Genomic DNA, 14313 nt, shown 5'->3' with positions numbered 1-14313 from the left:
TCCGTTGCGGAAAACAATCTCCCAGAACTGCAGTTTTATGTGCAAAATGTGCAGACTCATAGATCTCCACCGAAAGTATTTTACAGCAAACACGTTTCTCATCCAGGTTCTTGGCCTCATAAATAAAGAAATCCTGGGCGAAAGTGGCAGGTTAAGCCCAAATAGCACATCAATCAAGCAGTGCTGTCAGAAGTTTTTCAGACCTTCCTGGTGTCAGTTTATCAAGTGGGTTGACTTTTTCCCCTTTCCATAGATTACGTAGGAAGGAAACTGAATCAGATCTTAAAAATCCATTCAGGTTGGGGGATATGGCATGTGCAGTCTTAGAATTCTTGTTGTTTTCCACTCCCAGTCTTCTGTAATTAAGAAGCGCACTTTCCCGCGAAGTCTGTCTCCGATGTGAGTCAAGGAGGCCGGCAATGCAGCAGGCAGTTGTAGAGCTGTCTGTTTCCTGCCCCTTCAATCAATCGTATTTATTGAGCGCTTACTGTGTGCAGAGCACTGTACTACCTGTCTGACAGGCAGTGACCAGACATTGAGCCCGTGTGGCGATTAGGAGAGAATGAAGCGGGTTCGTCCACTGAAACTTCTTGCCAGGACTGCAGACTAGTTGGTTCAGCTTGAGCAGATGGGCCTAGGAGATAAAGTACGGCCTTGACTCAGAGAGGGCATGTCACCCGCCGTCTAGTGTGATTGAAGCAAGTAAGATAAAGCGTAGAGTGCTTTCTTCAGGACTCCCGATCCAGTTGGAACCCTCCCTATTACTCAGGATGATGTAGCGCACGTACATAGTCTGATCACTCAGTCGACAGCTTCTTCTGGCATGCCCCCAGGTTTCATAACATCGTACACTGGTTTCCGCCTAAGTGTGGTAAGTAGTTTGGGTGCACCTTACTTTCATCAGAAGCAGCGTGGCTCAGTGGAAAGAGCACGGGCTTGGGAGTCAGAGGTCATGGATTCTAATCCCGGCTCCTCCACATGTCTGCTGTGTGATTTGGGCAAGTCACTTAACTTCTCTGAGCCTCGGTTCCCTCATCTGTAAGATGGAGATGAAGACTGTGAGCCCCACCTGGGGCAACCTCATCACCCTGTATCCCCCAGTGCTTAGAACAGTGCTTTGCACCTAGTAAGCACTTAACAAATATCATTATTATTGTTATTATCAGGGATTCACGTCAGGGCACCATATGGATTCACGAAGGAATAAAGTCCCGAATGATGTTTAGAGAAGTCCGTGGTGGCTACTCGAGAGAGACCTGTTAGCAGTGGTCCGTGGTATGGCCCTCTCCACGAGACTGTGAGCCCACTGTTGGGTAGGGACTGTCTCTATATGTTGCCAATTTGTACTTCCCAAGCGCTTAGTACAGTGCTCTGCACATAGTAAGCGCTCAATAAATACGATTGATGATGATGATGATGATGATGAAGGGGAATGTCTGGGAGGGAAACCATCACGTTGTTTCTCCCACACGTCTCGAAGGTGTCACTGTTGGAAACACAGTACCGGGTTGGATGGTCTCTTAGTCTGACCCGGTATGGCGTTGCCTAGGTTCTTTCTGGAATCCGGTCCTGCAGATAATGGGCGTCCTGTGCAAATGAGCTTTCCCTGAGGAATGAGTAGCCTTCCTGCTGTAGAAACCTCGGACCTCTGACAGCTTTATCAGTTTAACAGAATTAGTCTACGTTGGGCATCCACATAAGCCACAAGCTGCAGAGAAGCAGCGTGGCTTAATGGAAAGGTCATGGGCTTGGGAGTCAGAGGACGTGGGTTCTAATCCTGGCTCCGCCACTTGTCTGCTATGTGACCTTGGGCAAGTCACCCAACTTTTCTGTGTGTCAGTTACTTCATCTGTAAAATGGGGATTAAAAGTGTGAGCCCCATGTGGGACAACTTGATTACCCTGAATCTACCCCAGTGCTTATTATAGTTCTTGGCACTTAGTAAGCACTTAACAAATGCCGTAATTATTATTATTATCAGGCCTTGGCCTAAAGGCCAAAGGTGGCATACTAAGCCATACAGCCACAGAGCCACCAAGGCCGAAAAGTGCTTCACTTCTGGGTTCCCATGCAGTTCACCCAGTCCCTTCTTTTTCCACCTTCCAGCTCCTCTAAAGACTCAGTTTGGAGGGCTGAATTTCTTATGAAAGACAGTTGGTCCGGCTTAATTTCTTATGAAAGACAGTTGGTCCGGCTTATGCTAAATAAAAGCTGGATGGAAGAAGTACCCTGCAAGCTCTGATGGTCTCTTTCTATCACGTTTTACTTTCTCCATCACCCACCCCTGCACACTTGTAGCAGGAATAGAGACAGTTCAAAGATTTCTCAAGAGTCTGTTCCTTGGATATAGGTAGTAAGTTCATCAATGTCATCATCATCATCCTCCCCATCTCCTTCACAAGCATTTGTCAAAGATGTACTCTGACTGCTGTGAGATGATGAAGCTGACAAAGAGTTGGTCCCGGCACCCACCAACTAATGCTTGGGAAGCCTTCCCAAAGAAATAAAAACATTTCTAAAGTTAAAATCCCGAAGATAACAAGCTCCAAACAGTGAACTGGAGCAGGTAACCAATCAATCAATCAATCGTATTTATTGAGCGCTTACTTGGTGCAGAGCACTGTACTAAGCGCTTGGGAAGTACAAGTTGGCAACATATAGAGACAGTCCCTACCCAACGGTGGGCTCACAGTCTAAAAGGGGGAGACAGAGAACAAAACCAAACATACTAACAAAATAAAATAAATAGAATAGATATGTACAAGTAAAATAAATAGAGTAATAAATAAATAGAGTAATAAATAAATAAATAGAGTAATAGTAACAAGAATAAGATATCTGCCAGGACACTTTTCTGGGCCAAGACCCCTCAAACTCAAGATATAAAGGGTGGGTGCCCTCCTACCTCTTCTCTTTGGATGGTGACAAAGATGGGGGAACAGTCTAACCCTCAGTCTGTACCCCGCCACCCCCATACCTTTGACTCCAGTGATGGGGTGACCCAGTCCAATACCAGAATCACTCAGTGGTGTTTGAGTGCTTAAGAGCCATGTACTAAACACTTAATAATTGTGGTGTTCGTTAAGCACTTCCTGGAAGTGTACACTACAGTAGAGTTGTTAGATTTCCTCCCCTCGAGGAGCTTGCAATCTAGTGAGAAGACAGACATTAAAATACAGGTCAAGGAAGCAGCAGAGTATGGAGTTGTATATATCATTGCCGTGGGACTGGGGGTGGGGTGAGTGTCACAGTGCCAAGTGCGTAGACGACACAGGCTGGCAAAAGGGAGGGGCTCCAGCTTTCAGTGTTCAGTGGGAATAGAGGTGAGTGTCTAAAGATGGGGGAAATGGAGGCGGAGGAAAGGAGTCTAGTTCTCAGGACCTCAAAGGCACTGCTACTCTTCTCATGCTCTCATGGCAGAGCAGGGCAAAGCTTTTGGAAGATCTTCCCATCTTCTTCCTTCTTTGGCTTCTGCAGATGAAGATTTAATAGAAAATGTACCACAAAGCAAGCAACAAAAACTGGACCTGGTATTTGAGGAGTGGGATGTAGCCGGGCTCCCTTGGTGGTTCTTAGGAAATCTGAGAAACAATTACATGCCTAGAAGTAATGGCTCCACTGACTTGCAGACAAACCAGGTAAGTGAATAAAAAGTTTGGGCTGGGTCTTTGCCCTTTCCAGGGTTCAGGGAAGTTTGTGGGAATCTTGTTTTTAGCAATTCAGCCACCTGGTATTGTTTGGGTTCTGTGTTCACTTTTGGCTGGTATCCTCACAAGTGCGTAGTGCAGTGCTCTTCTCACAGTAATTGCCCAATAAATACTGATGCTTGATTGATAGCATTGTGTGCTGTATGTCCACTAAGTAACCTCTGGAATATCCCTCTCAAGGCCATGTTGAAGGGATAGGAGAGAGAATAGTAGCAAGAGAATGAAGAAGAATGTTCGTAATGAAGAGCTGGACTTTGAATTTGGCAGGTGCAGGTAGACTCCCGGGGAGCCAATTTTCTTGATTGATTGATTGATTGATGTTTTTAAGTCTTGAGAAGGTGGTACAGCGGAGTGAAGGAAGGGTTCAGGTTCCTGGCATATTTCCTGATAATCATGTCTGCGTGAATGGATTTAAAATGTTGTCATCAAACAGACTAGCTTTCAGGTGGAGTCCTGTACAGGCAGTGGATTCCTCCAAATCGGCCAATCATTCAGTGGAATTTATTGTACTCCTGTTGTGTGCACAGCACTGTACGAAGCACTTGGGAGAGTACAATATAACTGAGTTGGTAGGCATCTTCCCTGTCCACAATGAGCTTACGGTCCAAAGGGAGAGACATTACTACAAATAGTATATTTAATATATATTTAGCATAACCTCTTAATTCACATTCTATAACCATTATATATTATTACATCATGTTTTATACTGTACAATACAATTATACTTTATATATACAATTTTGAGGCATTTGGTATTCACCCCACCCTCAGCCCCACAGCATTCATGTACATATATATGGGTGTGTGTGTATGTATGATTTGTGTATGTGTTTGTGTGTATGTACATATGTACATACATACACACTTAACGTGCCTTGGACTGAGGGTGGGGTGAATACCAAATGCCCACAATACCGTCTTGAGGGAGGAGAGTGAAGAGAATTTTTGTCAAGTAGTGCAACTCCAGTTTGCCCTTCCTGACTTTTTTTTAGCTCTTTGAAATTGCTTCTGACAGTTTTCAACTGCTGATCTTGTTACCTTTTTACTCTGTTTTCTGTGCAGCAGCGCTTTTATTTTCCTAAAGTGCCTTCACATCAATGATCTCATTTTCTCCTCACACAATCCCTGTGAGGTAGGGAGAAGCAAGTAGTATTGTCAGTTCACAGATAAGGAAGTGGAGACTCAGGGACTAAGTAACTTGGTGAAGGACACACAGCAGGGCAGAGCCAGAAATAAAACCCAGATTTCTTGACTTCCAGTCCCAGTTTCCATGAATTAGGTCACAGTATCCCCCAGCGATCAGGCTGACTTCACTGAAGACCTGTTTTGAAAAATTATGCTATTCAAGTTAGCGAGCTCCAGCAATTGGGGAGCTTCACCAGTCTTTTTGTATCCTGAGGGAGGGTGTGTTGCACTTCAACCCAGCATCTATGAAGGGACCGCAAAGAAAGGCCGTGGGGAAGAAGTTGAGCAGTGGCCCTAGTGATCTTACCTTTTCGGGGCGTGTGTGAGCCACTGATCTCTGAGCAATTTTACTCCTTTTTTAATTCCACCAGGATATAGATACTGCCATTGTTTCAGACACTACAGATGACTTGTGGTTCTTGAACGAATCGGGATCAGAGCCGTTAAATGTGGGAAAAGTCGAAGCTGACGACCATCCCGATCAAACTTGTGAAGAAGGAGCGGGGAAAGAGAATGACAAAAAGGTAAGTCCGGGGAAACTGGATCTAGGATGCAGCCAGAAGGCTGCTCGTGCTAGTTTACATGCACAAACTTGCAAGTACACTATTAACTAGTCATGAAGACAAGCACCTGCTGGGCCTCTTGGAAAATTGGCAGTGTGGAGAAGTGAAAATCAGACACTGGGCAAAAAAAGGTTTCACATACTCGGCTTTCTCTTTCGGTTCTCTCTGGTTTTCGGAGTGTCTAGGGGTGGTGAATTTTGGGTGGGTTTACTCTAGGCAAGCACATGTGTTTGCTCAGCTATTGGGGAGCAAGCAGTAGGATGACAGCAAGGTTCATCGGAATCCCAGGTAAGGCTGCAGCCAAATAGAATCTTTGTGGGCTGGATAATTTTGGAAAATAGTAGTAGCATTGTAAACCCCGCTTCCCATTCCCCTGGTGTCCGCCTGCCTGGACTGTAAACTTCAGCTTTTAGTTAAAAATGTTTAATAGGTGCTTCCATTTTCCCCTTGATAATATTGCGCTGGCTCATGAGATCCTGTTTTTCGGAAAGGCTCACTTGACACATTCTTCAAAGTCAAAAGAAAACTAAGCAGAATATGATTTATCTGGATCCCACCCACTGAATTTCTTGTGAACACTCCCTTCAGTGCACAGATACAGCTGCTCATTTCTTCCTTTAATCAACAAGTCCTATTTTTCTGTATTCCTAGTGGGGAAGGCTTCGGTGGCTACCTCGGGGAAGTCAGTCACAGGGGAAGTCTGTCCATCCAGTTGGGCTTGGGTCCCATGCCTCTGTGTGGACCAGCTGGCAGAGGAGCAGCTCTAGCAAGTCACTTCTAGATCCACCTTCCGCCCAACTTCCCATTTTTGTCAGGCTAGCCAAGCCACTTAACTTCTCAGTGCCTCAGTTACCTCATCCATAAAATTGGTGATTCAGTACCTGTTCTTATTAATTATGATAGCGTTTAAGTGCTTACTGTGTGCAAAGCACTGTTCTAAGCCCTGGGGAAGTTACAAGGTGATCAGGTTGTCCCACGGGGGGCTCACAGTCTTAATCCCCATCTTACAGATGAGGTAACTGAGGCACAGAGAAGTTAAGTGACTTGCCCAAAGTCACACAGCTGGCAGTTGGCGGAGCTGGAATTTGAACCCATGACCTGTGACTCCAAAGCCCATGCTCTTTCCACTGAGCCACGCTGCTTCTCCCTTCTGTTCTCCCTTCTACTTAGATTGCAGCCTGTGACTGACCTGATGGTTCTTTATCTTCCCCAGCGCTCAGAACAGTACTTGACACACAGAAAGGGCTTGACACATACCACAGTTGCTATTATCATTAGCCACAGAGGCCACAGAAGTTGAAATCCAAACCAGAAATCCTTCCATTCCAGGCTGGACACATGATATCCCATGTGTCATCCTTGTCAACTGTACTCATGAGTGTTCTTTGCCTTCGCAGGTGATTGAAGTTAAGATATATGATGACCTTGAGGACTCCCAATGCCTAAGCGATGACACTGATACAGAGGTTGCCTCTGAGGTATGCATCCATTTCAAACATATGCAGGCCGCGGCTCTCCATCCACCACCAGATGCCGTTTCAGCAGTTGGCTTGGGTGGGAGAGTTTATATTTTTTTTCTCTGACTCCGTACCGAATGCCCTTTGAGAGCAGCTGAGGAGTACTCTTCGTGGCTTTCCAATCCACTTCTGGAGGTTTGTATTGGATATTTTGCGAGTGAGTAAATAGGCGCGATTTAGTTCAGCCTTTATTCATCTTCAATGTTGAATGCTTACTGTGTGTGCAGAGCACTGTACTAAGTGCTTGGGAGAGCACAATACTTTACTCACCCTCTTCCCGACACCGTCTTGACCCGTCAAGACGAGTTCCGCTGTGATTGGGCCATGGTGCCCAAATCTGCCACTCCTTCAGTCAGTGAATTGATCAATAGTATTTATTGAGCGCTAATGGAGTGTTGAGCAGTGTACTGAGCACTTGGGAGACTACAATACAACAGAGTAGGTAAAACCCTTAACCCCTTGAGGATGATTAAGAATAATATGGTCTCTTCTGGTTCTCTTCCTCTCATTATCTGTGTGCCCCTGAAAATCCCCGGCACTGGCCTCGTATCATTCAAATCCCTTGTTCTTACCCTATAACAAAAGTTACTTATAACTTCAAATGCGCTTTCTGTGGTGTAGGAAGAAAAGATGTCCATATTGCCCTGCAGATTCAGAGTGGAGAATAAAGCATTTGGGGCTGGGGTTGTCTCTTGGCTTGATGTACCAGGCCCCCCTTCTCTTTCCTGTTTCTCTCACCTGCTTATCTTTTAGCGAGGTCCTTCCTTCTTAGCACCTCTGTTAAATAAGTTGTAAGTTAGATGGGAAGAATGAGGGGGATGTGAAGTTCCCAAAAGGCAGTGTGGCTCCCCTGCCCCCGAGTAGCCATTTAAAGATAAGCGGGAGTGGAAGTAAAGTCCATGGTTAAAGAGAACTGGGAAGTAATCTGTGGATTTCAGTTACCCACCTTGCGCCTTCCAGACGTGAAAACAAATTGTCAGGAGGTGACCTGACAATTCCACCTTGTCCAATATGAGGTCACCCTTATTTTTCCTGGTTGCTCGTTCTCAAATCACCCATTAAACCAGTGGTTTCCAGGTTCTTAAATGAAAAGATTGTTTGCACCGTGTACTGGTCTCTTTGAGCCGGGGGCACATCATGCTTCTCTTCCTTTCAGTTTCTAAACTGTGTCCAGATGTCTCGCAGATGTTTCACAGTTGGTTATAGTGCCCAGATTTTATAAACTGACAGAACCTAAATGTTTTGAGCTTCATTTTTGAGGCATCGTCCTCGGCTGAGAAATGGGATTGGCCATGCCTGTGGACAACTGAGTTATGTTTCTAAACTTGAGGGGTTGGCCTTGGTCTAGGGGTAGTCATGGAAGCCTTCATCAAATTGTAGACCCTTCCAATGCAAGGTAATTTCCCACATTAAGTACCACTGATTTGGCACCAGCTAACAGCCCTTGAATTAAGGAAAGTGCATACAGTTCAGTGAGCTGCTTGCTGTTGTATAAGGGAGTGGGAGCCATACCCTTAACTATAGATTCTTTGAGGTACTCAAGGTGGGAAAGGGGTTGCTGGAAATGAAGTAAATCCATAAACGGCCTTCCCGTTTTAGGCTTTCCATTCAAAACCCTCTCATCAAACCTCACACGAGCTGTCAATACCCAACATTCCTCCAGTCTTTGTTACCTGTGTGGTGGAAGTGCTAGTGATCAGTAAAGTGGCCAAAATCAGGCTGCAGGAGAAACAAAGAATCCAGACTAACCACAGTTTAGACGGCAGATCCTGAAGTAATCCATAAATGATTTTTGTGTTGAAGTTTGCTAGGAGTTTTAATTTAACTGGCCAGTTACAATTGTCTCAGTCCATCAGTCAGTCGTATTTATTGAGCACTTATTGTGTGCAGAGCACTGTACTAAGTGCTTGGGAGAGTACAACATAGCAGACACATTCCCTGCCCACATCGAGCTTACAGTCTAGAGGGGGAGACACGCATTAATATAAATAAATAATTGTATTAAGTGCTTTGGGACTGGGAGGGGAGGTGAGTAAAGGGAACGTGTCAGGCCACAGAAAGGAGTTGAAGGAAAGGAAAGGAGGGCTCTTGGGGTGCGGTGCCTTCAGTAAGACTTTGAAGTAATTGTCTGTCAGATATGAGGAGGGAGGGAGTTCCAGGCCAGAGGCAGGTCGTGGGCAAGAGATTGGCAGCGCCATAGGCAAGATTGAAGTTCATAAAGAAGGTAAGCATTAGAGAGTGAAGCCTGTGTCTCGGATGTAGTAGGAGAGTAGCGAGGTGAGGCATGAGGGGGCAAGGTGACTGAATGCTTTAAAGCCAGTGGTGAGGAGTTTCTGTTTGATGTGGAGGTGGATGGGCAACCACTGGAGGTTCTCGAGGAGTGGGGAAACAGGGACTGAATGTGTCTGTAGGAAAATGATCCGGGCAGTAGCGTGAAGTATGGACTGGAGTGGGGAGCGACAGGTGGCCGATACAGTAATCAAGGTGGGATGGGATGAATGATTGGATTAACTTGATAGTAGAGGAAAGGGTGGATTTTAGCAATGTTTTGAAGATTATGCCTCCAGTTTTACCTTCAAATGATCTTGCAAAGATTTCTGAGAGCCCTTGGGTTCTCTAGGCTCCGAAGTCTCCCTGCCTTTTTTTTCTTTTTGAAGGGTAATTGTTAAGTACTTACTTTTGAACGCTTTCTTTGTGCAGAGCACTGTACAAAGCACTTGGGAGAGTATGGTATAACAATGTGCCAAGCACTGTACTAAGGGCTGAATTAGATACGATAGCCAGGTTGGACAGAGTCTCTGTCCTACACAGGGCTCACAGTCAATCAATCAATCAATCGTATTTATTGAGCGCTTACTGTGTGCAGAGCACTGTACTAAGCCTTGGGAAGTACAAGTTGGCAACATCCAGAGACGGTCCCTACCCAACAGTGGGCTCACAGTCTAAATAGGAGGGAGTGGGATTTAATTTCCAGTTAACAGATGAGGAAACCGAGGCCTAGAGAAGTTGTGACTTGCCCACAGTCACACAGCAGACAAGTGATGGAGCCAGGATTAGAGCCCAAGGCTTCTGATTCCCAGCCCCGGGCTCTTTCCACTAGGCTATGATGCTGCTTGTTTGTAGAAGACTGATGGAGGGGAGCAGTAACAGTGGGAGAGTGAGCCGAAGTCAAAATCTGGAGCAAGATAGCTGTAGGGAGTGGCAATAACCTTTTAACATATTACCCAATCTATGCAGAGAAACTCATGGCCTCCCTTACAATATCGTACCCTGGTTGGGTTTGTTCTGAAGCATCCTCCCGGGTCAGCAAGTGGGAATGTCAGGCAAATCTTCCCAAGCGTTTTTGACACTGTCCCTTGAGGGGGAAAAATGAGGGGAAACCACTCAGCTCCAATATATCGGCAGTACCAGCAGAGTAAAGGCAGCTAGTTCTCTCCCTCCTATCCCCCTCCAACAGCAGAACTGGGTGTTTCAGAAAGCCGATGACTAATTCACCCCACTTTGTGGGCTCTTTCCTTGGTCCTGTAGGATGGGTGGCAATGTAGCAAGTGCAAGAAATTCAACTCTCCAAGCAAAAAGTACTGTTTCCGGTGCTGGGCCCTGAGGAAGAATTGGTATTCAGACTGCCCCAGGCTCTCTCATTCCTTCTCCATGTCAGACATCACCGCCATCCCCCGAAAGAGGGAAGATGAAGGAATTGACGTGCCCGACTGTCGAAGAACTATCTCGGCCCCGGTTGTCCGAGCCAGAGACCCCTACGCCGTGCAAGACAAACCCAAACCAGATCCCTGCGGCTCGGTGGAGTTCTTGGATTTGGCCGAGGGCTCAGAGAGCCAGGAGACCGTCTCGAGCCTGGGAGAACAGTCCGACCACCTCTGCGACCAGAAGGCAGACGGGGCATCCCTGGAGGATTCCCAGAACTTGCTGGAGCTCTGCAGCCTGTGTGAAAAGAGGCTGCGGGATGGGAACATTGTCCACGGGAGGACAGCTCATCTCGTTGCCTGTTTTCGCTGTGCCAAAAAATTGAAGAAGGGTGGAGCTCCCTGCCCCGTCTGTAAGAAGGACATCCAGATGGTGATCAAGACCTTCGTGGTATAGTCGAGGCGCTGAACTGCAGAGAAATGGTAACCGGTCAGGGAAGTGCTGCCCGCACTGGAATGAGCAGAAACCGAACCCCAATCCCTCTCCCCCTCCCCCCCGTGACTCATCTTACCCCCTCCCGCCCCGCCTTGTGGTTGTTGACTTCTCAACTCAGTTGGGATTCCGCAAACGGAAAGGCTTCAGGAACCATCTCCGCTCTGAGGGGGTCTAAACCTGCAAGCAATCCCAGTAATTCAGGCCGAACGTGCTGTTTGGCTTCAGTTATCTGGATGTTTCAGGCCAGAAGCCAAAAAAATACTTAGACTTAAAGTACCAAGTCACATAATGGAAATCAGCTGGTGTGATTCTCGTTCAGTGTTTCCCCTTGAACACCATTTGCCCTCTGATACATCTCAACAGGAGGAATCTCTTTATCCTCTTTCTACCTCTGTCCCAACAGCTGTATACAGTGCTTCCCTCTCCCTCTCCCTCTCCCTCTCCCTCTCCCTCTCCCTCTCCCTCTCCCTCTCCCTCTCCCTCTCCCTCTCCCTCTCCCTCTCCCTCTCCCTCTCTTTCCTTAAAAAAAATTTCAGGCATAGATTTCAGGACATCACTATAACAAAGTAACCTGAATAACTTAGGCCCCATGGTACAGCTGGGCCCCGGCTGTTCAGGTATTCCGGGAAAAGTGATACTGTTGAAGGGAACTGTGCCGATAATTTGCTAGTGTAGCCGTGATGCCAGGCAAGCCTGTCAGTTCAGGTCCACCATGTTACGTTTACAAGCCCAACTCCATGAGATCCTGTAGCCAGCCCTGCTCCCTCGCTTCAGTAAGGAAATTTGGGCTTCGACTGGTTTCATCTGTGTTGCTTAGGTCCTGTAGCTATGGAACCAGTAGAAGCCATTCTCCTGTTGCCTTACGAATCCACTTCCCCTTTGTTCCGTAGCCACTTTTGTTCTAGTACTTGACTCGGGTGGTATTTCCCCTGAATGGGGAAAGAATGATTAGACCAACTTGGAGAAATGTATTCCTGTGGCAGGCTGCAGTGCCCTGAAATTGCTTTGAGTTCACATAAGCCAGGGTCTATGAGACAGTTAATGGAGTGGAGCTCTTGAATAGGAAGTGGCTTGTTTTACCATTTCCTGGGTGGTTCCTAACAGCAAGTTCTGGTGTGTACCGGGTTGTAGATGCAGTCGTGTAACTGGGGCCCTGGAGTCCTTCCCTTTTCTAGCCCGGCGAAGCTGTTCTAAAGCGTATTTTCTGACTCCCCACTCCCCCTTCAGCAGATGACAGCCCAAAAGTGTTCCCATGGGAATTGTGACCCAGCAGCCTACTGTGCGAACCCAAAATCACTCTTGAATTTGGTCCCTACCACTTCAGGCAGTTGGCTTTCTTTTGGAGGAGCCCTGAGATCAGGAGCTGTGTTCAAATGGAAGAACATTAATTCCCCCGCTCTCCTCCCCTGGAATGTGCTCTCCTCTGTGGGGTTTTTGCTTTGTATGCTCCTTGGGAGTTTCCCAAGGAGGCCAAGATAGGGGGACCCGGGAGTCGCACTTGAGCTAAGTGTTCCGCCTCTATAAAGTCACAGATATCCAAAGGAATTCAGAATATATGTGTCTACTGAGCTAGCTCTAAGGTACGTCCTGATGCCTCTGTTGGTCTTTGCTTGGTTCAGTCTTAGCTTTGAAAAATGGGGCTGGAGTTTCTTGCATTGCCCCTGGTCCCCTGACTTCTTTCATGGGTTCCTGGGGGGGAATGGTGCCCATCAAAGCAGTTCCCACTGCCTCTCTCTAGTTCATCTTGAGATGTTTACAGGAGAAAGCTGATTATCTTAACTAATTGGGACTGAAGCTAGTCCGGATAATTGAAAGGATAAACAGACCCGGATTTGATTTTTCTCAGACCAGTGTGCGCTCAACCTTGTCTAGTTGTCCAAACATTTTTTGTCCTTTCCCAGTTTTCCAGGCTAACCTCGATGTCGGTGACCGATGAATTTAGATAGCTGTCATTTGGGTAGCCGTGGCCTGAACTTGGGGTTGTGAGTTTCTGTTTTTCTATGTTCTGTCAAAAGTGGTTCTTTTAAATTGTCCCTTTCCCCTTTAGCTACTTGAACTTAAGTGCGAAAGACCATCTGATTTCCCTAGTTCCCTTCTTAAAGTAACTGATTTATTTCCTCAAAGGTCAAATGGAACCTACCTGCATTATAATTTCTCTGCACTGGATTTAGGGAGTTTTAAGTGCTATAAAATCAGACCTATCACTGCCAGTGACTGAGTAACCACTGCAAAGTTTGCAGCTGTGTATTTAATGTATATTTGTGTTGTACGTCTGAGTCGTGTGGGATGGAGCCGAACGGTGATTTGAGCAATCATTTGTTTCTCTGGGTCAAACCAGCATGATTACCAAATAGCTCTGATTTCCCTTGATGCCGAGCCACATTCACATCAACCACTCATTGTCAAGAAAGTAGTGGTGCTGACGAATGTAAAGCAGGTGTACCCTAGACCCTGGATTGAACAGAAGAAAAAGTATTTCAGCGGTGACTTCCATGTTCCATATAAGTTCTTTCCTTTCATTCATTGTCGTATTTATTGAGCGCTTACTGTTGGCAGAGCACTGTACTTACTAAGTGCGTGGGATGTACCCCCACGTTGTATGCCGGAAAATTCACTATGTGTGTACAAGTCTGAAAGCACTTGTTTGGATACTGTGAATCTTGTTATCGCCAGTCCATTTCTGAAAGCCCAGGTGTTTCAGGTGTTTAGAAATTATTCTTTTCGGTCCCTGTTAAGAGGAATTGTGTTAATAAGCTAAATCAGTTAGTCACTCATTTACTGAGCGCTTGGTGTGTGCAGTGATCTGTATTAAACGGCTTAAGTGTCATCACAACTTCCCTGGCCAAAACTATAAAACTGGAAATCAGAAATGGGTCACGCTCAGATTCTCTTTCCAGGTTATGGACGTGGGAAGTCTGAAGAAAGACTTTGCCAAAGGAAAGATACAATTAGAAATGTTTCAGAGATTTGTTTTGTTTCTCTGCCAATGGAAATGCTAGGTGTACGTTCTTTGGTCACGCTTCCCAGAAAGTCTTGTGATTGGAGGGACGTGAACCAACCTCAAAAAGAAGCAAGAGACACAGGAAGAGCCTATAGTTAGATACTTTTGAACTGTGTGGGGTTGGGATGATTTTCAGAGCAAGTACCTGCAAGGTAAGTCTTGTCCTGGTGTATGACCATCTCACTGTTGCCATTTTGAAA

At 46.2% G+C, this 14313-nt stretch overlaps 1 protein-coding gene across 1 annotated transcript in view; it reads left to right on the top strand.

Annotated features, from left to right (window-relative positions):
* MDM4 (MDM4 regulator of p53) overlaps positions 1-11569 on the top strand; it is a 49318-nt gene extending 37749 nt beyond the window's left edge. Inside the window, exons 8-11 of the mRNA XM_038749477.1 lie at positions 3478-3638; positions 5267-5419; positions 6856-6936; positions 10504-11569. Coding sequence (XP_038605405.1) covers positions 3478-3638; positions 5267-5419; positions 6856-6936; positions 10504-11073 — 965 coding nt within the window. The 3' untranslated portion in view covers positions 11074-11569. The remainder of the gene's footprint in view (positions 1-3477; positions 3639-5266; positions 5420-6855; positions 6937-10503) is intronic.
* Positions 11570-14313: the final 2744 nt, after the last annotated feature.

The sequence above is a fragment of the Tachyglossus aculeatus genome, chromosome 7, assembly GCF_015852505.1.
Source record: "Tachyglossus aculeatus isolate mTacAcu1 chromosome 7, mTacAcu1.pri, whole genome shotgun sequence".
Lineage (NCBI taxonomy): Eukaryota > Metazoa > Chordata > Mammalia > Monotremata > Tachyglossidae > Tachyglossus > Tachyglossus aculeatus.
Note: the sequence above shows the minus strand (reverse complement) of the source record. Positions and strands in the feature narration are given on the sequence as shown.